General features: G+C 41.8%; 3 protein-coding genes across 5 annotated transcripts in view; all 3 read left to right on the top strand.

Annotated features, from left to right (window-relative positions):
* Positions 1 to 24,185, top strand: part of LOC131258072 (probable disease resistance protein At1g61190) — a 39,490-nt gene extending 15,305 nt beyond the window's left edge. The window contains exons 1-2 of one of the 3 annotated variants that reach the window (XM_058259121.1): positions 19,673 to 19,749; positions 22,341 to 24,185. In XM_058259121.1, the coding sequence (XP_058115104.1) occupies positions 22,526 to 23,560 (1,035 nt within the window). In that variant the 5' untranslated portion in view covers positions 19,673 to 19,749; positions 22,341 to 22,525 and the 3' untranslated portion in view covers positions 23,561 to 24,185. Of the gene's footprint in view, positions 1 to 14,669; positions 14,979 to 19,672; positions 19,750 to 22,340 lie in introns of those variants that run through there. The other 2 variants (XR_009177852.1, XM_058259122.1) reach the window with 2 other exon arrangements.
* On the top strand, positions 15,064 to 22,480 carry LOC131217400 (putative disease resistance protein At4g19050). Its single transcript, XM_058212318.1, has 2 exons — positions 15,064 to 17,323; positions 22,341 to 22,480. Exons 1-2 carry the CDS (start codon positions 15,064 to 15,066, stop codon positions 22,478 to 22,480), a joined length of 2,400 nt encoding a protein of 799 aa, XP_058068301.1.
* LOC131217399 (putative disease resistance protein At4g19050) lies at positions 23,722 to 25,684 on the top strand. The gene is made up of 3 exons (XM_058212316.1): positions 23,722 to 24,755; positions 24,798 to 25,009; positions 25,677 to 25,684. The coding sequence occupies exons 1-3, from the start codon at positions 23,722 to 23,724 to the stop codon at positions 25,682 to 25,684; spliced, it is 1,254 nt and encodes a 417-aa protein (XP_058068299.1).
* Positions 25,685 to 25,965: the final 281 nt, after the last annotated feature.

Here is a 25,965-nt window from a genome sequence, read left to right as displayed (position 1 = left end):
AACTACAACATCTAACACTTCAAACAACCACAACAACTACAAACAACTCCAACTACAAAGCCAACAACGGCTACACACAGAAAGAAAATAACAAACAAAGCAAAGGACGGCCACAACGATACTACTCGTCGGAATCAGGAGATGGAGGCGGGGCACCCTTATCCTGCAAACAACACAGGATAGACTTCAGAGTTCGAGTCACCTTCTTAAACTTATACTTTATAAGGCCTCGAAGATCCATAATATTCTGGCGTAGAACAGCCTGCCCTTCTTCAAGCCGAGCAATACGGGCATCTCTGGCAGTCTGCTCTGCGCTCTGCTTTAGTGCCACAGGAGGAGAGCTATCACTCGTATCCCGTGCCTCATCCTCTTCCCCGTCCTGCTCTGTTTCTTCCTTAATCTCAGCACCACCTTCAGCATAACTCTCTTCATCATCGCTCTCTGACTCATCCTCACTCTCTGAGGCATGCCAACCAGAACAAATCTCCATCTGCTTAAGGGTCGTCGAGCCAATATGACGAACAGGAACCGGCTTCTCCGCCCCAAGCTTATAGCCAAACTCATGAGCAAGCTTACAAATGAGGTGGCCAAAAGGAAGCGATTCGGTCCTCCTAGACGAACGAGCGATGAGAATAATCTGGCGCAAGATATACGTCGGCACACACAACTTCGCTTCTTGCCCCACCTGATACAGGAAATTCACCATCAGGCGCGTACACTCGCTGCGGTTGCTCCGCCTTGGGTATACATTGAACGTATATATGTGGTGAAGCAAACGGAAGTCATCCGTCATGTTGGTAGCCAGAAGACTCCTATTCGGCTGCCATTCTACCAGACGACCACACAAGGATCGGGTGCGACGATCCCTCTCGCGCATACTGTTCAAATTCTTCTCGCTGGCATGCACCTCACCAAGTGACACATTCAGGAGTCGGGATATCAAAGCGACATTGACTATAGCTTCCCGACCACTACCACAAGGAATCTTGAACTGCAAAGGCTCCAGCGAAGGATCACGAATATTGGCATAAAAAGCTCGAACAGTACTAGCATTCACGTGATACTCGCCCTCAAACAAGGGACTCCAACTAGCCCCTTTTAGGCGCTCCAACAACAGAAACTCACTAAACAGCCGCTGATCAACATGAGCCTTAAAAAGGACTCTATGGCCTTATAGACTCCATGTGATAGTTCCGCCAACAAAGTTCTACCAATGAGAGCTCGAGGATCGAGGTCCTGCTTGGTCTAGAATTCACGAGTGGCGGACGTGCTCGCGGCGGCACCTCTCGGCCTCCACGCACGGGTTGGGCGGCTAGGCCCACCTTCATCCACGGGCGCTCTCTTCTTCCCCATCAAAGAAAGAAGGGAGGAAATGGAAAAGATGGCCGTGATAACCTCAAAGAGGGCCATGAGAAATGAGAGAAAGAGAGAAATAGGAAGATGGTGAAGCTTCCACACACTTGAGAGCCCAAAAGGGAATGTGAGAGCTCAAATGAGAAAAAAGGAAAAGGGAAACAGCAAAGGGAGGTGAAGTTTTGAGATGGGGTGATGGGGTTTGCACGAAAATGAAAGAAGAAGAAGATTTGGGGAGGATTTGGAGATGCTTGGAGAGAAACTTGAAAGAAAAGAGAGCTTGGGAGGGAGGTTTGTGAAGGAAGTAGGGTATAGGAGATGTTTAAAACAACAAACTGTGGAGGTATGGGCCACACAAGGTCAAAAATACGTCGGCCCGAGCCGGCCCGCCCGGCCTGGCCCGCTGATTGGCGAGGCTTCGCCGAGCCGGCGATGGCATCGCCGGTCTCTGGACCGTCCGGCGATGCCTTACCATTTGGGCGAGGTCCTCCTAGTCCCCCATGCTTAAAATGATGTGGTTCCCTCCTTGGGCCCCACTGAAAATGCCCCGATCGGCCCCTTGCATGATTTGACGCCTATCGGGCCATTCTGGTAGAAATCTGATTCAAATAAAGATTTCTTGAAGATTGAAGGGTTGAAATGGGAAGATAGACCATCTAGACTCATTAATAGATGGTGTAGGAAAGGTTTCGGGTCGCTGTGTGTGATCAGGAGAGAGCACAGACTCGATCTCGGTGATCGTTTTCAGGAAACTTTCGCCGATAGAAGCTACGGAGAGCAAACACACAATCTACAATAGTCAGGTAGGTGTTTCCTCGTAGGGGCTGGATCAAGCTCAACACTGATGGCTTGGGTAGGGGTAACTCCGGGATGGCTGGGGGTGGGGGAGTTTACAGGGGCGACAACGGTGAGTTTTTTTTTGCACTTTCAGCAGGTTATGGGCTAGCTTCCAACATATATGTGGAGCTCCGTGCAGTCCATGACGGGATCACCCATTGCTTCAGTTTAGGCATTTCCCAAATTATGGTTGAGTCAGATTCAAAACTGGTTGTTGATTTTCTGAATGGCATGACATACCCCTCCTAGAAATGGGCCTATGGGATAGAGAGAATTCTTAGATGGCGATCCTTAGGCCAAATTATTTTTCAGCACATTTTTCGAGAAGGAAATGACCTTGCAGATGGAATGGCCTGTACGGGCAGTGAATCCCAGGTTTCCTCGTTTTTTCGTCGCTCGACGCTCCTCCTGAGACATGTCAGAGGTAGCATTTTCCTTAATAGGCCGGGCCTTGGGGCGATTCGCCTGGGTCCTCCCAGTAGTTAGATCAGTGTTAGTTTTTTTGTTCATTTCTACTCTTAGTCTTATGATAGGCTTCTTTCAGGTCCCTTTTTTTCCTGAAGTAGCCCGAATGTCGATAGGTTAGATTTTGTCTTCTCGGGCCCAGGCCACTTATTTCCAGGCCCCGTGGAGACTTTGTTTGTGCAGGCTCGGCCTTGTTTTGCTGGCTAGGTTTCCTCATTGCTGGAGGGCCCTGGGGCGTCAGGTTGTAATTTCCTCTGTTTATATAATATATGGATGGTTCTAAAAAAATAATAATAAAAATTGTCATCAAAACTAATCCTTCGATGGCTTCGAACAAACATCACAATTGTCCAGAGGCAAAACATGATTTTTTTAAAATTTTTGATTGCATCAAGCCATATTCGATGGCATCGAGCCATATTTGATGGCATCAAACATCTCCTTCGATATCATCGAACACCATCCAATGGCATTGAAAAAACACCCTAATAGTCTAGTAACCAACTGGAGAAAATCTAGAAAATCTCAATGGGATCAAGCACTGTTCGATGCCATGGAAAGTGGCATCGAACAGGCTGTCGATGGCATCCACATATCTGACTTGATTTAAGACGTCAAATAGAACAAAAATAGATGAACATGGTAGATTTCTTACAAACATCACAGTGGGCCTCACCTAGCTTTCCGTCGCCATTATCCTAAAAGGTATTGCCAACTTTGGGAGGGGCTTCGTGAACAAAAATAGATGAACATGGTTTTTATCCACACTGTTCATATATTTTATCATATCATTTTAGGATGTAGGCCCAAAGTGGAGAGAAATCCAAGCCATAAGTTGACCACACAATGAGGATTAAAAATCTTACCAGGCAAATTTTGTGCTCACATCACTTATTAAAAAGTGCTCATGAGTTCTCGTGAGTACTGGTTACCGAGTGAGCATACACACACACATCTTCACACACCACAATGGGTACTTGAACCTAGTGTTAAAACTCCTGCAAGTCTACCACTAAGCCATGAGTAAGGATCTGATCGAGCTAATATCCATTTTTCTTTTTAGGTTTATATGACTTAATGAGTAGGTTGGATGGTAAATGAATGTCATGGTGGCCCCAAGAAAGTTTTAACAATGGATGTCATTATCCCCATTGTCTTAGATATGCCTCGATTTTGGTCATATACCCTAAAATGATATATAGAATAATATACACCATTTAAAAAATAATATACAAAGGATAACAAAAAATTAGCCAATCTAAATGGAAGATGAGCCACATTATAAAGAATGATATACACTATTTAAAAACATCAAGATATATATACAGCCCAACTAGTGATTCTATCAGAAAGATTTTTGGCCCGTGTGATCATTATAATTGGTTGTAGATGTTTGATAGACTTGGATGTAATATACGTACAATGTGGGGCAGAAAATTTACTAACTTTATTGCCTTTTAAAGAAAAACAATACACGAGGGTTCTTGGGTAATTTCCATTCTAAAAAAAAGAAAAAAAGAACGAGCTTTCCCATAAAATTACCTTATTATAACTACTTTTTGTTGTTAAAATTTTTAACTATTTATTAATTTATAATATATTTTTAAAATTTTACTAAGATTTTCAAAACAATATCCTGAGAAAGCATCAAAATTCAAAAACCTCCAAGCCAAGAAATTAAAAATGAGATTTGTCACTGTGAACAGCTATAAATGGCCAAAGGCCAATCTTAGATGCACCAAAACAAAAAGATAGCGAACATATGCCATCCAAAATGAGAATTGCAATGGTAAGGAGGAGGATTGCCTGCGATGAATGGTAAGCTAGGTCTGCACACCATGATGTTTGTGAGAAATCCACCCTGTCCAACCCTTTTTACAAATCATGTTATAGGACATGGCCCAAAAATGACACAAATGCCAAACTCAAGTGGGCACGGGGAATTGAACATCCACTATGGAAACATTTATGGGGCCACGGAAGTTTTGGATTAGGCTAATTTTTATGTTTTCGGTTCATCCGAGTAGGAATGACCTACCATCATAGTAGGCATATACCTACCATCCTTTTCTTGTGGCATCGGTATACTTGAGTTTTCAACTTACATAATTTTTCGGCCAATATCCTAGCAAGGTAAGCAAAATGGACAGACAGGGTAGGTTTACCACAAATATCAGGGTAGGAACCATTCCTCTGAAATCCGAAAGCACAAGGCAGTTATAATTAATTTCCAGATGCATTCATACGAGTTGCTAGAGCTTTGAATCTTAGTATCCACGATAAATCATCTAATCCCTGGATTTACATTCGATTAGCTCGTGTTCCCCAGATGTGGGGCCCACGGTTAGTCTATCCAAGCCATTGATTTGACATCTTGATTATGGATGGACCAATCCGAGTATATCCTCTCAATTGGTCAACTCAAACTTTTCGATTGTTAGCATGCAAATACATGGTTAAAAGATCTGATGGCGAGGATCTTCCAATTTGGAAGATTTTGAGGGAATTGCCCATCCATGATAGGGGGCCAACAAATCAATGGCTTGGATATATAGGTCAACCATGAACCCCACATCTTTAAAATAACTCCAAACAGGGAACTCAGGCCTTGAATGAAACACACTAGGACCTCTTCTACCGTAAAGAGAGCCAAAATTGATTTTCTATCATGGCTTGTGTGAATTTTCATAAAGCATTCTTGCAAGGTGTGCAAGTGGGACGGATTGATTGGGGTTGAGGCCAGTTTCCGAGCTGAATCATTTAATTATCAGAACTGATTATCTGCAGGCACCCACACCACTCCTTGTGGTATAGAAATTTTTTTAGTAATTGGATGCATTAAATGTTCTTTTATTTTATTTTTCTATGGCACCCACTTAGAGGTGTACACCAGTCGAACCGAGTCGAGCTTGGCACAGGTTGACTCAGCTCGGCCGCTAGCTAACCCTAGCGCGAACTCTGCTCGGCTGGGTCCTCGAGCCTAATTGGCCAGCTCGGCTTGGTTCGATCAGCAGCTCAGGCCAATTCGAGCCGAGTTTGAGCCAAGATCGAGCCCGTGCGGCATTTTCACAAACACATGGAGTGCACTTTCAATTTCTTATCATATGTAAAACAATGTAAAACAGCAATAGCTCTTTACAGGTATTTCATCAAACACCTAGTAGGCAACATCAAAATCAAGAAAAATGGGTATTTGTTTCATATACATACATTCCTTGCACCACCCGACACTTGGTTGAGTCATTTCATCAAACACAAGGTAAGCAACATCGGTATCAAAGTAACTGAGTTACCAAACTTGTTTGATCCGAGTTTGTTTCGAGTTGGGATTTGATCCGAGTCGAGTCAAGATTGGGCAAGCTCGAACTCGGTTTCAAACCAAGTTGAATCGAGCCTTTTCGAGTCGAGTTGAGCGAGCTAACCGAGCTAACTCGGTTTGTGTACAGCCCTACACCCACTCAATGCATTCAATGGCTGAAAATTCCCTGTACGACCAGTTGTGGTGCAGCCCCTGTAGGTGATGAGTTCCCTTTGATAAGTAGGTCTGAGTTTCAAACCCGACCCAATCCACCAGTGCATGCATGGGTTGGATTTAGGTCCATTCCAAGTTTGAGTATTGGTAGAATTTAAGTTTGTTAGTGTTAGGATAATCCTAGTAGGTTGGGATATTTTCATATTTGTTGGGATACTTTCTTATTTGTTAATAAGAGTGTACGGTAAAATTTCTCCAAATCTCTACAAATATCGAATATCTTTTATACATTTTGATAATCGTAAATAAAATAAAATCCGTTTTTACAAAAGAATACATACCTCATTAATATGTTATTTACATTCCTGTATCTTTTGAAATTAAGTTTTCATTAAGCTATGTTATTAATAAGTTAAATATGAAATGACTGCTTTCCCTTAGTTTTCTCCAACTTCCATCAATTAGAAGTATGATTTTTTCTGAAATAATGAAAATGCCCACCAATTAATAAAGTTACACACAAGGTCACAGGATCGAGCACCCATTGTGCTGCCAGTGTGTGAGTGCCTGAGTGTCCGGCGGAAGCGGTGAGTGTGTGTTAAAAATTTAAAAAAAAAAAAAAAAGAAGTAGATTTAAATATGTATCTAGATGTAAATATACAAGAAAAATCTTAAGAAAAAAAAATAAAATCAAGATCTCTATTAATAATTCAATGTTAGTAGGAACGTGGCTACTGCTGCTCCCATCATAATGCATGTATTTTATTCACTCTGTCTATCCATTTCTCCCTATCATTTTAGTGCATTAGACAAAAAATGAGGCTATTGCTGCTCATTTCTCCACTCTGTCTATCCATTTCTCCATGTCATTTTCTCTTAACAATTCAATTTTAGTAGGGGCGTGGCTACTGCTGCTCCCACCGTGTGTTTTATCCACTTTGTTTATCAGTTTCTCCATATCGTTTTAGTGCATTAGCCCAAAAATGAGGCTGCATCAAATCTCAGGTGGACCACACCATAGGAAATAGTGGTGATTAAATGCAAAACATTAAAACATCCTAGGGCCCACTATAATGTTTGTTTTCCATTTAACCTGATTAATTAAGTCATACAGACTTGGATGAAGGGAAGAAACAATTATCAACTTGATCCAAAACTTTTATACCACATAAGAGTTTTTTAATGGTGAGTGTTCATTACCACTCTTTCCTGCAGCATGGTCCACTTGAGATTTGGATCTGACTCATTTTCTAGCTTATTTCTTAAAATAATATGAAAAGATAAATTGACAGCGTGGATTAAACACATACATCATGTTGGGGCCACAGGAACTTCCTGTAGTCGAAACCGTGTAGGGCCCACAGATATGCCCATTACAAATCCACTCTGTCCATCAGTTATGCAAGAAAACAATGGGACAGGATTCTAAACATCAGGTAGATCGAAAACTCACGTGGGCCACACAACAGCAGGTGGATGTTCCACCGTTGAAACCTTCCTGGAGCTTACCATAATGTTCATGATATTTATAGGCTATCGAATTGTTCGTAAGATTATTTATTAATACTTAAAATAAACTGTAGGCATAAATATCATCCTGATGGAAAATATTTGGGGCCCATAAAGTTTTCAAGCGTTCAAATCTATGTTGTTTCGATGAATCTGCCTGATTTTAATACTTCCTATTGTTATCTAGCAAAACTGACAAACAGAATGGATTTGTTACGGAGATCTCTATGGATCCCACACACAGCTTTCAAATATATGAAGCCTTAGGCCACAGGCAATCTCCTGCTGTCTCTATGGCAGGTTAAAGATTTCCAAATTTGTTACAGCATTTACCGTGGGTCCACGTTGACGTATGAAGTCTGTATCCATGCCATCCATCTGTTTTCTGGGCTCTTGTTAGGGCATGAACCCACAAATTAAACAGATCCAAATCTCGGCTGGACCATACCATAGAAGTAGAGCTGAGCATGGGACGACTCGACTTGTCTGACTCATTCAGATCTGACACGATTCGAACTAAGTAGGTGAGTTAATTTGAATCAAGTTGACTTCATCTAATCCGAACTCAAACCCAATCGAGTTTGATAACTCAACTGGACCTGAAATCCAACTCGGTACTGATTCGACTAGATTCAAAACTCGACTAGTACATATATATTAAATTTAAAATAATAAATAAATAAATAAATAAAACTAGCTTTTGAGTTGATAGAGAAGTTGCAATTCTGGCAAGTGAATCTAGGTTTCGAGTTGTGATTTTAGCCTGTAGATACCCCTTGCACCCGACCTGACTTGGTGCCAACTTGACCCGACTCGATACTTGTGATTGGGTCGGACTTGGTTCGGATTAGTCCAAGCCAAACCCGAACTCAGATTGGGTCGGCCATGATGGACTTGCTACCAAGTCGGGTCAAGTTCGGCTCAGGACTATTTTAAAACCGGATTGAGTCAGGTTAGCCTTAACTCGGTCCGACCCGACTCAATGCCCAGCTCTTCATAGAAGTAGGTGCTGATTGAACACCCACAATTAAAAATTGCTAAGGCCCACTATAATGCCCACCATAATGTTTATTGGTCGTCATAATGTATAGTGTGGTCCAATGTAGATTTGGATCTGCCCGTTTTTGGATTCATGCTCTAAAATGCTCATGCAAATAACATCATAATGGGCCTATAGAGTATCCTATGCAATCTGCATGGATGTTAAAGGCTTCGCTTTGGTGCCTTTAGATGTGGATTGGGTACTAGCTCTGGCTAGAGATGAATGGTTGTCAGAGGCTCTATGGGCCCACCGTGATTTATATGTTCTATCCATGTTGTCCATCTATTTTGACATATCATATAGGGCATGAGCATATCCCAATCTTGAGAAGAGTCCATTGAGATAATCGTGTCCACATCTTGGGAGGGATATATCGTAGTAGTGACTCCTGTGAGCCAGCCATGTTTGTTTTGGCCGATACAGCACAATGGATTGATCTACCCTATATAAAAATTAGCTTCGCCCATATTTGATACGACTACGAATGGTCGATTGCCTGCATAAACAATTTCAACCTTCTTTCCATACCAAAGAATCAGAAACTAATGTAGGGATGCCGGGATATACTAAATGGAATGGACCAAATCTCTCCCTAGGAGTGTGTGGTAGCTGCTTGTTGGCTAAATCACGAAGAAAACCATCACGACCTTTTTACTTCCTACTAGTAGTTCCACAAAGAGCACTCATTTGGTGTTTGTGACCCCTCCTACGAAACTTGATATAGTAACCTCGGTTGGCATTAAGTCCTGCGGTGTTTTTTTTAGCCTTTGGACCATTGACATTAGAATGATATTTATGGCTGCACTGTTGTTGACCATAACTCACGAAACTAGGCAACCATCCATATGTGTGGTCACATAGAAAGGTTTCAAGTGTTTGGTTATCGAATGTGAAGGTTTCGTAGAGATGACCTTCTTTGGTTCTTCATTGTCCTCAATGACAACAGTCTGTCTGGCTCCATGGCCATGGTCAGCTATGGAGGATCAAATATCTACTTGCGCTGAGGTCTCTCTTACCTCTTTGATGTCCTTAACCACCTGATTAGGCTAATCCGACGATGCTTGGAAGTTCATTGGAAAAATAAATGCTAGGTTATAATTAAAGGTGATGGGCAGTATAGTCCTAAATGTTCATGTGGTTTTGCGGCTACTTTCCCTTGAGTTAGATGTCTGAATCTGATCTCCGATTTCTTTTAGAAAATTCTCAAGCTGGGAGATCCGTGGAAGGATTGATAAGCTAAACAGATTTCCTAAGAAGAGATGAGAATATTTTAAAATCCTCCTCCACGTGGATCTCTCTGCGGGAGGGCATTGGCTCCTAAGGTGTTGAACGTTCGTGGAATGGTCCGAACCTCTCTGCGATCAATTGCATCCTATTGCATATAACCCGATCAGCAATGGCGAATGCCCTAGCCATAGCCCTCCACCTTTGTAACCCGTGTCTCTGAGTTATGGTCAGTCCTTGAGGATCTTGTGAAAATTTTTGATGGATTGCAATAGTCCACTGGTTGGTGAATGCTTCACCAGGCTTAACCATTCGTGGCCTTACGGGTGGCCAGCAAAGTTGTGGGTGATCAGGCTAGCCTACAAAGTGTCTCCTTAGAGCTTAATGTGGCAGTTCATGAATCCTTGGGCACCCAAACTTGATTTGGTTAGGGTTTCGTACTCTTATGATTATAGGCAACGTGAAATGTCAACTCGTCTTTCTACGCTTGTGGGGGTAAGAAGCGAGTAGTGCTACCGTTGGTTTGGTTGTTGACGCCCTGGTAATTGTCTTGTCCTTAGTTGGGTGGACAATCATGACAACCAATTATATCGTTCGTTGAGTGATGAACGTTTTGTACCCTTCTCGATGTGCCTCGAGCAGCATTCATACATCACCAAATTTTTCTTGAGTTCATCGGGAGGGGCATTATCATTAATCTCCCATTGAAGCTTGCTTCCTTTGTTGGTTTGGCCACAAAGATTTGAAGGAAGCAATAGTTGCTTGTCATTTAGGTTTAGATGGCTCCTTTGTTAGTGTTTAAGGAGTCACCACCTTGGATTTATTAGTGGTAATTTGACCGATCATATTAATTTCATCCGTGATGACATTGACGCTAACGGTCTTTGGGAAAGGATCTCAGTCGACCCCCATGGCATCCTTTTCGAGAAACTTTAGGAGGCCTTTATCAATGTTCTCCGAGATGATATTACTGAAAATTACACAACTCTTAGTAGAACATGTTTTGAAACTTTTCCACTTCCAGTACTCTCCTTTTTGTTCCTTAGCCAATGGATTCTTCTGGTAGTCAGAGAGTTTGATAAATCTGACCTCTAACAACAAGTCAAAGATTTCTTCAGCCTTAGAACTGTCAAAAGAGTATTGCCTCAAGGACTTGAGGATAGCCTTCAGAGGGTTCACACTTGTGAAGGTCTAAACTTCAAAATGATTTAAAGTCGGAAATTTGTACAATTGTTTGCCTATATTACCTCCATGATGTTCCGTTCATAGTTAGAGTCACGATAAAACATGCCATGTGATTAGTTCATCTGATGACTCTCCTCAGGGAGAATTTGTTTGTAATAGGTGACCCTAGTTGACAACTTGAATAGGTCACCAAAGTGCTTGCTTTCAAACTTTTTGTGAAGCTCAAAGTCCATGCTTTTTAAGACGAGTCTAGCGAACTCAGCCTCGGGAAGAATCATAGGGCACCAATTCTTAGTGCCCTTGAGTTGGACAATGAATTGTTTGGCCAATTCTCCAGGCAATTGGTGAAGTTGGGATAAATTAGCCATGGTGACTTCAGGCTTAGTTCGGTGGAATTTCATTTGCAACCTTTCCTACATCTCAAGTTAAGTCTGGATTGAGTTTGCAGGGAGGTTTATGTACTATGTAAAGGTTACTTCTGTTGGGTAATAATTTTGTTGGAGCTTAGTACTCTAACAAGGAAACAAAATAAGTAGAGAGATAAATAGAAGACAAATACTCACAATCGGCTGTATAGACAAACAATTGAGGCAAGTGGTTGGCAGGATGTGACCAGGGTGTAAACTTCCAAGTAAGGACTTGGTTGATCGGGGATCCGACAACAGTAGGTCATCGATATTTGTGCTACTCTTATGCGTACTATACCAATGGCACTAGATAGCAACAATGTAAGCTATCTTAAACTCTATACATTTGGCACTGGAGCTGGACGAAAGTGGAGGAATTTAAAAAATAAATAAATAAATAAAATCTAGAATTAAGATAAGTAGCATTGTATTGTGTAGAGAAACTGTATTTAGCTCAGGCTCCGAGCTCTTCATCGCATGCTCCTTATATAGCTCGGCAAAGTGGCAACTCTTATTAGGTTTCCTTGTTGGTTCAAAATTCTTAATTATTACAATGTCAAACCAGTTTCAGATTTCCATGATAGCTTGGCTAAAGAGGTCCTTAAATGTTCCAATATAGGTCGTATCTTAATCGAAATTGGATTCTTCATCACGGCCTTTGATTTCCTTCCATGGGAGGAATCAGCCTCTCGAACCTTCATAGTCATCATGGAAGCTCTGGTCATCTCTACGGAGATCTCTCATTTTGGCAAAATCATGTGAGATAGCCTTGCCGAGTATATCTAGATTATAAAAAACTTCCAATCTTGGCAAGTCTTTGTAAGCTTGTCAGACATATTTCTTAACTAATATGATAGGTAGAAATGGATGGAGGGCATGGATACCTCCCTGGTACCATGCAATCTGCGTGGACCAGAAAGCTCTTGCTTCTATAAAATAGTACCACATTAATAGATATTTACATCCTGGTACCTTTTTAAATACCAAATTATCCAAGTATTATTTTATGGAATTCCCTAACAATACAAGTCACAATACTAACAAAAGTGAGTTGGTATAATTTTAGTTCAGTACGTAATTTATTCTTTCCTTGTCTAGTTATCGGTGGCCGTCAATTGTATGATTGAAGCCAAAATAGGTGGGACTGTAATTTTAATAAACAAATGGGCGTCAATCACATGTTTGGATAATCCAAACTATTTTAATTGGGGTTACCCGTCATCCTGCTGGGTTCCACATGATGAACGGTTTGGATGGATTCTACATTCCATGGCGCACCTCGCATACAACCTATGCTGTGGCCAACCATTTGTTATCTATGATGTGGCTCACCTCAATTCATATATATCTATATATATATATATATATATATATATATATATATATATATATATATATATATATATATATATATATATGGGAAAATGTTCTATACAGTCGAGCTCATGGGAACTTCCCATGAGGTCGAACTATGTGGGCGCCACCGTTATGTGTGCCCAACGTTAACACCATGCATTTGATGGGTCCCCTTTGAATGATGATATATCTCAAAAATCAGTCATATAAGGAAGTCAGGTGAGCCATACCATCTAAAATAATGTAGAGACATGTCTAAAACATATAAAAGCACTTGGTGGAGCCCACCTAAAATTTGGATGCATCTGGAACTTATTGTGACCCCTTATACAAGTGGAACACTTAATGGATGGGCTGGATCTGTTAACCACAACTTGGTAGGCTCAATGAATGATTATGAATGTTTTAATAGGAGGATAACCCATTTCCACTTTTGGATGTGGTGTGGCCACAAAAGTCATGGATTAACTTTATTTTTAAGCGCAGGTCCATTTGGAATGGTGCATCTGACTGATGGGGTAGATGTTCGACATACATCATGGTGGGGCCCACAACTCAACCTCAGGAGGAGTTCCCATAAGCAGCGCTGCTGCTGTCAGAACGCAGCAGACGCTGCCTGCGGCTGGCGGACGGCCAGCGAGCTGGGCCTCACGGCTCCAGCTGTGTGGGCCCCACTGTGATGCATGTCGTCTATCAACACCGTGCATTTGACGGGTCCCCTTTAAATTATGGGATATCCCAAAAATCAACCATATACAAAACTCAGGTGGGCCATACCATCTAAAATCATGTGAAGACATGCTAAAAACATATAAAAGCACTTGGTGGGGCCCACCTGAAATTTTCATGTGTCTGAAACTTGGTATGAACCCTCATCTAATGGGACACACATAATGGATGGGCTGGATTTGCAAACCACATCTCGGTGAGTCCAAAAAAATGATTATGAATGTTTTAATGGTGCACGGCCCCTCTCAACTTCTGTACGTAGTGTGGCCCACAAGTCACAGATTGACTTGATTTTTGAGAACTAGGCCCACAATGAAATGGTGCATCTGACTGATGGGGTAGATGTTCGAAAAGCATCACGGTGGGGCCCACACAGCTCGACCTCATGGGACGTTCCCATCCGTTCGAGCGCATAATACCTTTTTCCCTTGCTTGATTCAATTTGACCCAAACCATCCATCTGGTGGATAGTACCACCATGGCTGCCACTAATGCGGGCCAACTGATTGATGGGCATTCAACATTCTGGTTTTCTTCTCCCGATACGCTGCACCATACGGCGCTGACGCGTGAAAGTTACGTGGGCTCCACCATGATATTTGTATTTTTCCTTCGTCCAGTTACGTGTGACCTCATACACAGGTTAGATGGCAAATAAATCTCATTATTGTGCGATAGAAGGTTTCAATGGTAGTTCATTTAATCCCTACTGCTCAATAGTGCTGGAAAAATTGATGGATGGAGTGGATCTAACACACAAATCATGGTGGGGCCCACAGAGTTCCGCACGTTGAAGCCGTGCGTGTAGTGTGCAATCTATTCGGGATGGAGAAAATAGGCGTGTTTTAAAAGCTCGTGCCACGGATCGGATTACTGTCGGGTCCAGGGTGATGTTTGTATTCTGTATCCACGCCGTCCATCCATTTATCGGGATCATTTTAGGGACTATCTCAAAATGAAGCAGATCCATTGAAAAAAAAAAAAAGTGTTGATTGGGTCCAGCTAAAATGACTTGAGCATTAAACAGCTTTGAAAATTGACTTGAGCATTAAAAGTCTTAATCATGAGATGATGAGTTCGAATTTTGCAGGAGAGATCCGGCGTAGGCAATGGCAGCTTTTAGAGATGATGATCGATGGTTCAAAGGAGGAGGAGAGGTTGTGAGCGCTTTGTCACAACACATGAGGCAACGGATATGGGATTGCTTGAGAGATGACAATATTTCAGTGTTCTCAGTATGGGGATGGCAGGGAGTGGGGAAGTCACGGATCGTGAGACAGGTGGTCGCCGCAATGGAGGAATCCGGAGAATCTAGCCATCTGTTTGATGTGATCATACGGGTAAGAGCGCCAGGGATCGAGAGTCTTGGAGAGAAGATGCCGGATATAATCAAAAGAGACCCGGAGAAGCGCATTTATTGGTCTTACAGTGTTGGTGAAGATGTTTTATGGCGGTTGGCTATAAATGGGAGAAGGAATCGGTTCATGGAGGTGCAGATGGGAATCCAGAAGGCATTGGAGATCCCAGACTCCATACAAATCTCCGCAACTGCAAAGAGTATCAATGATAAGTTAAGCGGCCAAAGGTTCCTCCTCATCTTTGAAGATGTTTGGGAAAGCTTTGACTTGCAAAAGATTGGAGTTCCGATTACAAGTGGCAGCAAAGTCGTCATCACCACTCAATCCGATGAAGTCTGTTCTGAAATGGGAGCTCAATTAAAGATCAAGGTGGAGGAGCCGTCTGAAGAAGATGCCTGGGATTTTTTACAGGAAGAGACGGCTGATGTGGCTTCCAGCATTGGTTTTTCAAACAGAGACATGGTCTTTAAATGCTTTTCTTACGTTTCCTTTTTGTGTCAGAACGGAAGCTCCATCGACCGAGATTCCTTGATAGAAGAGTATTGGAGGTCGGAGGGCTTTTTAGATGGATTCTTCAATGAGGAGGAGATTAAAGAAGTGGCTTTCAAGAGACTGGGGAATGTACTGCTCAAAGAGTTCGCGAAGAGATGCATGGTTCTATTGTCCCTGACGTCATCAAACCCAAATTACCTCTCTCTCCTTCGAGAGCAGACTAGAAGGCTAAATATATATTCGTGGGACAATCATCCTCAGGAAGCAGAACTTATGAACTGGCTACAAGAGCAATTTATGATGGAGGAATCTTCAGGAGGACAATATCATGTGGATGTGAATTCTCATGTGAGGAAAGTTATTGGTTCTCGAACGTTCCTAGTGAAAAACAACTTGGACGCAGAAGAAGCATGCCAATGGATCTCATTATCCCACAATCAGGTACAAACATTCCAATTCAGCTCTCCAAACTGCCCTCTTCTCTCGACGTTATTGCTTAATGATAATGATCGCTTGCAAGAAATCCCAGACAGTCTTTTCAAGAACATGACCAGACTCCGAGTCCTCGACCTTTCCTCTACAAGCATCACTTCCCTGCCATCCTCCATATCCTGCCTTTGTGAATTACGGTTGTTGAAGCTCCAAAGCTGCCACAAGCTAGAGGTTCTTCCTACGTTCTTAAAGTATATGTGGAAGCTTGAGATCCTTGATCTCCATCAAACTGCCCTGACAAAGATGGTGGAAGCATCCTTCAATAACATGCAAAGCCTCCGACGCCTCGACATCTCAGGTGCCTGCAACCTCAGTCGGCTCTCGCTCCAGGGTTGCCGCTCTCTAATGACACTGGCCAGCCTAGATAAACTTTCAAAACTTGAGGCACTTGATCTTTCAGGCACGAAATTGGAAGTTCTTCCACACCAAATTTTCAATCGGACTAGCATGCAGTGCCTAGACCTGTTGGGAATGGAGCATCTCAAGACGGTTGACTGGACAAAGATAGATCGGCTTCCAGAAAAATTGAATTGGGATCGATGTGGCTTGGGCTTGGTCCATGAACAACTCCAAGACAGATGCAGACGTCATATCTCGGTCAGTGATGCCAGTGTTTTTTCATCTTTGGACCGTAGCTCGAAACTGTGGAAATCCTGCTTTCTAGAATTCCACTTCTTGATATGTCCCTGCAAGCGAGGGCGCAAGGATAGATATGGTCATTTTAAAAGAAACCAATTTCTCTACCAGCATATTTATACTCAATCTGAACAGTCTTTGAGTTATGAAAGAGGACTGGAGGTTTGCGGTGGTAATAATTCCCTAGATGGTGTTAGAGGGGTTCTCTCTATGGCAAAATTCTTTCATTTGTATGGCAATGCGTTCATTAAGGCACTGTCCAATCTTGGAATGGAGATGGACAACCTTAAAGAATGCTGGATTGAGAAATGCCATCAATTGGAGCTTCTGTTCGTTGGAAGAATGGCAGACATTGATGCAGCAGTTTGCTTAGAAAATCTAAGGGTGTCCAATCTTGCCAAATTAATAACAGTGTGCCGGGGGAAGTTGGGAAGAGGGAGCTTCGCATGCCTAAAGCATATATATTTGGAATGTTGTCCGAAGCTAATCAATTTCTTCTCTTCGAGCATTCGGTTACAGAATCTCAAATTACTTGAAATAAAATTCTGTTGTAGACTGGAGAAGGTCTTTGAAGAAGACAGCGAGGTGGGGCAAAATGCATTTCCACGGCTAGTTGATATATATCTTTGGGAGCTATGCAAACTGAAAAGCATTTGCAGTGGGCACTTGCCGATGCTGAAGAAGTTGAAGATTCGAGGATGCCCACTGCTGGAGAAGCTTCCTCTCGATAACACAAATGCTTCTGCAACACAAGTTGAGATCCAAGGTGAGCTGAAATGGTGGGAAAACATAAAATGGGAGGGCAGTATCAAGCCAAGCTACATCCGTTTCAAAGAATGTTGTCTATCAAGTAAGTGATTCTTCTCTGTTTAAACTGTCCCTGTTTGCTGTGTTATTCTTCTCTTCCTGAACTACTACTGTAATTCTCTTTTATTTGGGTTACTATGTGCTAGAAAGAAGAGGTTGTTCCATTGAACTTTGATTTAGTCTTAGTGGCTTCGAATTATGAATTTTAGAAAGAAATTATTGGATGTAGATCATCTTGGATTTGGAACTGCATCATTTTTTTATCATGCCCTAAAATGAGCTTTCAATATGGACGGACGGTGGATGACAGTCGATACCATAGGAGTCCCACCCACCTTAGTGGATATGGGGTCTCACCTAATCTGCTCCCCCTTTGATATCGGTTACCCAGCATGTGAGGCCCACCTTGGATGTGGGTCGTCCATCATGCCTGGCCACCTTAATGTGGACCATTCATCATGCAGGCCCAACTTCAAAATGGGCTGTCCATTATGTGGGACTTGCCTTAAACGTTGGTCATTCATCACTAGCTAGGGGCAGATCTTCGATGTGAATTGTCCTCATGTGGCCCACCTTGATATGGGTCATCCATCATGTGGGGCTTATAATCAATGTTATTATCCATCATGTGGTCCTCTATCCGTTGTCCATCATGTGGATCCCACCTTATAGTGTGGGCCTGATGCAGAGCGGGTCGTGGATAGTTTCATGGCCAAGATGGACTAGAAAAGGCCCGATCAGAGATGGAGGTGATCCGGACTGTCAGAACTTCAAACATACGTATCTCACAAACTGCAATGAGCTATCAGATATACCATATATGATTTTCCCCAAGCCGAATTTGTGAAATACCATCACATCGTCAGTCAAATTCCTAATTTAATTTCATTTTTTATAATAAGTTTTAGTTTGATTATAACTCTTCATCCGTTGGGATCTGCGAGTTGCGCCCAACATTAAAAGTGCTTAGAATAATTAGAAGAACAACATGCTGAAGCCAAATAGAACACTTACTATTTACTATTTTTGGCTGAAAACCATGCGCACTAGTAGGAATTACGACTGTCTATAAATAGTAAGTTTACTATTTATAGTAACTCGCGATTTCTAGGAGTTTTAGCTATAGTTTAATTCCGAAACTTCTTCCATGGCTTAGTATCCCTATTTAAAGGATGTAAATTCATTTATTCAATCATTAATCAATTTACAAATTTTCTAGAATATTATTTCTATTTTTTTTTTTTTTTTCGTCGTGGATTCGAGAAGTCTATGTGAGGAGTCCAGAGAGGCTTCGTGGATCGACCTCATCATGTTCATCCCTGCGTCAGGGCCCTACCTTTGATGTGGGTCGTCCATCATGCGGGCCCTACCTTGGATATAAACCATTAATCATTAGAGGCTGACCTTTGATGTGGGATGCCCATTATGTGGAGCCCAATTTGATATAAGTCATCTATCATGTGAGCCCACCATCAATGTTAATTATCCATCACATGAAGCCCATCTTTGATGTGGATCATCCATCATGTGGGCCTCATTTTTTATATGGGTTGTCCATCATACGCGGCCACCTTTTATGCGGAGTGTCCAATTCTAGAGAATAGGTCCTTGGATCCCTTACTGTGTGGCCCACCTCTTGATGAGGTTACAAAGACATGAACGAAGGGACCACAAAAATATCAGCTTGATCCAAAACTTTCGTGGTCGAGAAGAAGTTTTTAACGATCAATCACCACTATTTCCTGTGGTGTGGTCCACTAGAGATTTGGATATGCTTCATTTTTTGGATCTTGCTCTAAAGTGATGTGTAAAATTGGATGGACGCTGTGGATGTAAGGCTCACGCATCACCATAGTGGGCTCCACAGTTAGGGATCCACCAAATCTGTGCCGGGAGAAGGGGAGTAGAAAAGTAGAGAAACTTCCGAAAAAAAAAAAAAAAATAAAAAAATTAAGAAAATCTAATAGTGCTAATCAAGAAAAAGAAAATCTAATAGTGCTAATCAAACTAACTTCCAAAAATAAATTTTTTATTTGCTAAAAGCTTTATATATATATATATATATATATATATATATATATATATAGAAACAAATAATAATAATAATAAAAAGGGTTACTTGTTAGGTGTAGGTGATATTCAAACAGGCCCTTCAAGTCTAGAAATATATATTGGTGAGATAACGGCTACATATGAAGTTTGGTCCCGATGGGTCCGTCTAAAATGACTATTCCATGTTTAGCCCATGCACTCATTTCCAATCTTACAAAACAAGGAATTCGAATTTTGCAGAAATATATCCTGCCGAGGTAATGGTAGATGATGGACAGCTTAGAAGAAGAGGAGAGATTGTGAACGCAGGACATAAGAGGAGGCAAATACCAGGTATCTACATCTATTGGTTTTTCTATCTTTTCACTGTAAACCATTTTTGGAAGGTGTCGGAAGTGGGATAAGTTGCAGAGTGTGGATCGTCTGTGTTTAAGGCACAAAAATTTCCAGTGGTAGCTGTTGCTTTTCATTCCTCCACGATATTTCTGATGACTCAGTCACTCAGCTAACGAGATACGACTGATTTCTATCTCATTACACAACACAATTCTTGAAGTGTGTGGAATTTTTTCTGGGTCCCATCATGATTTTTGTGCTAGATCTATACTGTCCATCAATATTTTCAGATAAATATAGAGCATAATCCTAAAATGAGGTACGTCCAAAGATGAAGTAAATAACCCCATAGAAAATAGTGGAGATTAAACAAATTACCGTTGAAACATTCCTAAGGCCCATTGTGAGGTTTATTTTCCATCTGACATGTTCATAAGATCACACATATCTGCATGAAGTTAAAATACAAATATCAACTTGATTAGAAGGCTCTGTGGCCCCAATCAGTTTTCAACAGTAGCATGAATTCTTACTGTCTTCAGTGGGGTGGTCCACTTTAGCTTTGAATTTTCAATGTTTTTGGATTCATATTTTAGAATGATCTGAAAAAAATGGACGGACTGTGGATCTAAGAAATATATCATAGCATGGCCTGCATAAATTTCACACTCCAAGAAATTCGATGGCTTACTACGTGGTGCACGCAAGATGATTAGGTGAGACTGGGCTTCACCCAAGACGGTGCAGCCTTAACACGGAGCCCACCTTGATTTGTGTATTCTCTATCTACTCTGTCCGTCCGTTTTTTGGATCATTTTAGATCATGATGCCAAAATTTAAGAAGATCCAATAACCCGGTGGATTATATTCTAGGAAACAATGGTAATTGAGACGTTACCATTAAAAACTTCTTAGGGCTCAACTTAATGTTCCCGTTTGTTTTATTTTCCATCAATCTGTTGATGAGTTCACATAAGCCTGGATGAAGAGGTAAACCAAATATATGCTTGACATAAAACTTTTGTGGCTTATTAATCATTAATCACCGCTGTTTATTATGATATGGTCCACCTGATAATTGGATCTACTTTCTTGTTTCTATAATACCTTAGAATTATCTGGAAAAATGGATGAAAGGAGTGCATACAAAATAAACAAGTCAAGGTGAGCACCATAACTACCGCAGTGTCTAGGTTTAGCCCGGGTCTCACCTAATCAGCTCCCGTGGTGCAGCACATTCCAAGTGCAGAGAAGAAGATGGGAAGTATTAGATCCAAACCGTCTATTCATTTTCCGTACCATTTTATGGGATTAGACAGAAAATGATGTAGATCAAAGCTCAAGTGGCCACACTATAGAAATAGTGAGAATTGTACGCTTACTGTTGAAAATTTCTTTGGGCCACCAAAAACTCTAATCAAGTTAGTATTTTTTGTTTTTCCCCTCTATCCATGTATATGTTATCTTACGAAGAAGTTAGATGGAAAAAAAACCTAACAATGTACCCTAGGAAGGTTTTAACGGTGGTGGTTTAATCCCCACTATTTTTTATGTTGTGGTCTACTTTAGCTTTGGATGTGCCTTGTTTTATGGCTTATCCTTTAGAATGATCTGTAAAAATTGATAATCTGTTTGGATCTATAACATAAATCATTGTGGACGTTAAAAGTCACCTTGTGTATCACGCAATCTATGGGTAGAGAGAAATCCAGTGATGACGTGGATCAATCAGAAGCGGCCGCACTGAATTTTACTATCTTCAACACATACAATCCGCACTCTCCACATCATTTCATGTTACTCTTGGTGGGGCCCGCCTTGATGTTTGTGAGAAATCCACCCCGTCCATCCATTATTTGAGATCATTTTAGGACTCGAGACCAAAATTGAGCAGGATCCTCTCTCTCCGTGGATAGAGACCCTCATGACCTTGATCTTTACATTGTTCACCATCCACGATGATGATTATATGAAATCCACTTCAACCGTTAGATGCCACACCAAAATTTGACCCCGTGGCCCAAAATTAAAGTCCATCCACAATTCAGGTGAGCCACACCAAGGGAAACATTTTGGATGGTGAGTGTTGTCCTTATACATTGTTTCCAATCACATATTCAGAGTAAATTTCACATAAACATCATGGCCAACCTACCTCTGACAGCACACATGGCCCAATCAAATCCTTCCACATGGGTCACCGGCCCACCTATATCTAACAGCACACGTGGCCCAATCAAATCCTTCTAGGGTCACCACGCAATCCACCTCCATAAAAAATCCTTTTTAAATTGTACTCGATAACTCAAGTTCCCACCACCCTTCTTTTACCCGTTGCAGATAATTCATATGTTGACTTCTCCAATTCCCACTATGATTTTTTTTGTATTAAATCCACACTGTTCATCAATATTTATAGATAATTTCAGAGCATGGGCCGAAACATGAGGTATATGGATGTAAGAAATACATCGTTGTGGGCCCACGTAATTTTCAGACATCAATAAATTGATAGGGCGCAGAACGTGCCTGGCCCATGCTCTCATCATTTCCACCCTTATTACCAAACAAGGAATTCCATTTTGCAGAAAGTGATCGTGCGGAGGAGACGGCAGCTTCCAGGGATGGTGATGATCGACGGCTCAGACAAGGAGGAGAGGTTGTGAGTGCTTGGTCACGACACATGAGGCAACAGATATGGGACTGTTTGAGAGATGTCAATATTTAAGTGTTCTCAGTTTGGGGATGGCAGGGTGTGGGGAAGTCACGGATCATGAGACAGGTGGTTGCAGCGGTGATGGATGAATCCAAAGAATCTAGCCATCTGTTTGATGTGATCATACGAGTAAGAGCACCGGGAGTCGAGAGTCTTGCTGAGAAGATGCAGGCGAGAATCAGAGAAGAATTGAAGAAAGGTTTATCTGATCCGCGAATGTTGCTTTTAAAGGCGATGGATGAAAAGGGGAGAAGGAATCGTTTAATGGAGGTACAGATGGGAATGAAGGAGGCATTGGATATCCCAAAGTCCATGGACTTCTCCGCAGCTGCTAAACAAATCTCGGCTAAGCTAAGCGGCCAGAGGTTCCTCCTCGTCTTAGAAGATGTTTGGGAAAGCATCAACTTGGAAGAGATGGGAGTTCCAATCACGGCCCCTGCTTTCACCATCGACAGCAAAGTGGTGATCACAACTCAATCCCAGGAAGTCTGTAACAAAATGAAAGCCCAAGTAAACATCAGGGTGGGGGAGTGGTCTAAAGAAGACGCCTGGGATTTTTTACAGGAAGAGGCAGCGGATGTTTCTACCAGCATTGGTTTCTCAATAACCAGAGACATGGTCTTCAAATGCTTCTCTTACGTCTCCTTGCTCTGTCGAAATGGAGGCTCCATCGATGCAGATTCCTTGATAGAAGAGTATTGGAGGTCGGTGGGCTTTTTAGATGGATTCTTCAATGAGGAAGAGAATAAAGAAGCGGCTTTCAAGAGAATGGGGAATGTACTGCTCAAAGAGCTCGCAGAGAGGTGCATGGTGCTATTGGCCCTGGTGTCATCAAACCCAAATTGGCTACACTCCTATCTAAATAGGTGGGTTGAATATTATGAATCATACCTGTCGAGAACGTCTTTGGAAGGGGAATTTATGGATTGGCTACAAGAGCAATATACAATGGAGGGATCTTCAGGAGGACAATATCATGTGGATATGAATTCCCAGCTAATGGAAGTGATTGGTTCTCAGACGTTCCCAGTGAAGTACAGCTTAAATAGGGAAGAATCATGCCAATGGATTCATTATCCAATAATCAGGTAGAAACACTCCCATTCCGCTCTCCAAATTGCCCTCTTCTCTCGACATTGTTGCTCAACAATAATGATCGCTTGCAAGAAATCCCAGACGGTTTTTTCCAGAACATAACCAAACTCCGAGTCCTCGACCTTTCTTCCACAAGCATCACTTCCCTGCCCTCGTCCATGTCCTGCCTATGCGAATTACGGTTGTTGAAGCTTCAAAGCTGCTGCAAGCTAGAGGTTCTTCCTGCATTCTTAAAGGATATGCAGAAGCTTGAGATCCTCGATCTCCATCAAACTCCCTTGACGAAGATGGTGGAGGTATCCTTCCATAACATGCAAAGTCTCCGACGTCTCAACATCTCAGGTGCCTGCAACCTCAGCCGGCTCTCACTCAAGGGTTGTCGCTCTCTAGTGAAACTGGTCAGCCCAAATAAACATTCAAAACTTGAGGCACTTCATCTTTCAGGCACGAAAATGGAAGAGCTCCCACACGAAATTTTCAATCTGACTAGCTTGCGGTGCCTGGACCTGTTGGGAATGGAGCATCTCAAGACGGTTGACTGGAGAAATATAAATCGGCTTCCAGAAAACTTGAATTGGGATCGATGTGGCTTGAACTTGCTGCATGAGCAGCTCCAAGACAGCAGCAGTCGTCACATCTCTGTCGGTGATGCAAGTGTTTTTGAGTCTTTGGCTGAAAGCTCGAAACTGTGGAAATCCTGCTTTCAAAAATTCCATTTCTTGGTTTGTCCCTGCGAGGGAGGGCGCAAGGATAGATATCGTGATTTTAAAAGAAACCGATTTTTCTACCAGCGTATTTATACTCGATTTGAGCAGTCTTTGAGTTATGAAAGAAAACTGGAGGTTTGTGGTGGTAAGAATTCCCTAGACGGTGTTAGAGGGGTTCTCTCAGTGACAGAATTCTTTCATTTGTATGGCAATGCGTTCATTAAGGCACTGTCCAATCTTGGCATGGAGATGGACAACCTTAAAGAATGTTGGATTGAGAAATGCCATCAACTGGAGATTCTGTTCGTTGGAAGAATGGCAGACATTGATGCAGCAGTTTGTTTAGAAAATCTAAGGGTGTCCGATCTTGCCAAATTAAGAACAGTGTGTCGGTGGCAGTTGGGAAGAGGGAGCTTCGCATGCCTAAAGAATATATATTTGGAATGTTGCCCGAAGCTCGTGAACTTCTTCTCTTCGAGCATTCGGTGACAGAATCTCAAATTACTAGAAATAAAATTTTGCTGTAGACTGGAGAAGGTCTTTGAAGAAGACCGCCTGGAAGGGCAAAATGCATTTCCACAGCTAGTTGATTTATGTCTTTGGGAGCTACGCAAACTGAAAAGCATTTGTGGTGGGCACTTGCCGATGCTGAAGAAGTTGAAGATTCGAGGATGCCCGCTGCTGGAGAAGCTTCCTCTCCATAACACAAATGCTTCTGCAGCAGAAGTCAAGATTGAAGGTGAGCTGAAATGGTGGGAAAGCATAAAATGGGAAGGTAGTGTCAAGCCACACAACATCCGTTTCAAAGAATGGTGTCCGTCAACCAAGTGATTCTTTTCTGCTTCAACTAGGATCTGTTTATTATGTTATTATTCTCTTATTGAACTATTGTAATTCTCTTTTATTTGTGCGATGCTGTGGTAGAAAGAGGGTGTTCCATAGGACTTAGGTGACTTAGTCGTAGTGGCTTCGAATTATGAATTTCATGAACAAATTGGATGTGTTACTCTTTAGCATGAATTTCGAAAATTTAAACAAGTACTGGATTTGTTTTGTAAATCATGCTTGCAGCAGTAAGGACACTTAATTAATTAATTTATTTCTTTTATTTTCCTCGCAGAGGTGTTAGATGATTTTTGTTATGGGGCCTTTCTGCTTTGCATGAATTGGTTGGGTTTTTCAGGTTTCAGTTATGTTCCCTAATTTAGATGTAATTTTCTATTATATGAGAGAGAGAGAGAGAGAGAGAGAGAGAGAGAGGCATATGCTTATGACCTTAGCCAACCATGGATAAGGCTGAAACTTGGGCCAGGATCATCCCAATCCCGACTGGTCCACTCAATTGTTCCATGATGGGGATCCTTAATTCTTTATATCATTCTCTTAATCATGTTTATCAAATCCAGAGAAATAGGCATTGTTGGATAAAAGTTCGGGTTAGGTCATGAGAAAATCTGTACGCTGAGTTGAGGTAAGCCTGAATATTGGGTCCCATCACATATCCGATTTGCAGTCTTAACCGGCGAGTCTTTTCTACTTTTGGCAATCGTTTGATGTTGACATCTCTCGTTTTATTTAGCGATTTTTACCACAAAATTCCACACAAATAGAGCACTGAAATTACCATAATGCCCACCATGCACTTGTTTCTTTAGAAACTAGTATAGTAGAAATTCTTGGGGCCCATTACATATT

Source organism: Magnolia sinica, chromosome 10 (genome assembly GCF_029962835.1).
Source record: "Magnolia sinica isolate HGM2019 chromosome 10, MsV1, whole genome shotgun sequence".
Taxonomy (NCBI): Eukaryota; Viridiplantae; Streptophyta; class Magnoliopsida; order Magnoliales; family Magnoliaceae; genus Magnolia; species Magnolia sinica.
The sequence above is the reverse complement of the archived record's forward strand: the minus strand, read 5'-3'. Positions and strand labels throughout refer to the sequence as shown.

Excerpts from the sequence above, each read along its gene's own strand:
- LOC131217399 (XM_058212316.1), top strand. The coding sequence starts at position 23,722 with ATGTCCTGCCTATGCGAATTACGGTTGTTGAAGCTTCAAAGCTGCTGC. Across the intron at positions 24,756-24,797 it reads TTCTTCTCTTCGAGCATTCG|ACTGGAGAAGGTCTTTGAAG; the intron begins GTGACAGAATCT and ends ATTTTGCTGTAG.
- LOC131217400 (XM_058212318.1), top strand. The coding sequence starts at position 15,064 with ATGGAGGTGCAGATGGGAATCCAGAAGGCATTGGAGATCCCAGACTCC. Across the intron at positions 17,324-22,340 it reads AACACAAGTTGAGATCCAAG|AAAGTGATCGTGCGGAGGAG; the intron begins GTGAGCTGAAAT and ends TCCATTTTGCAG.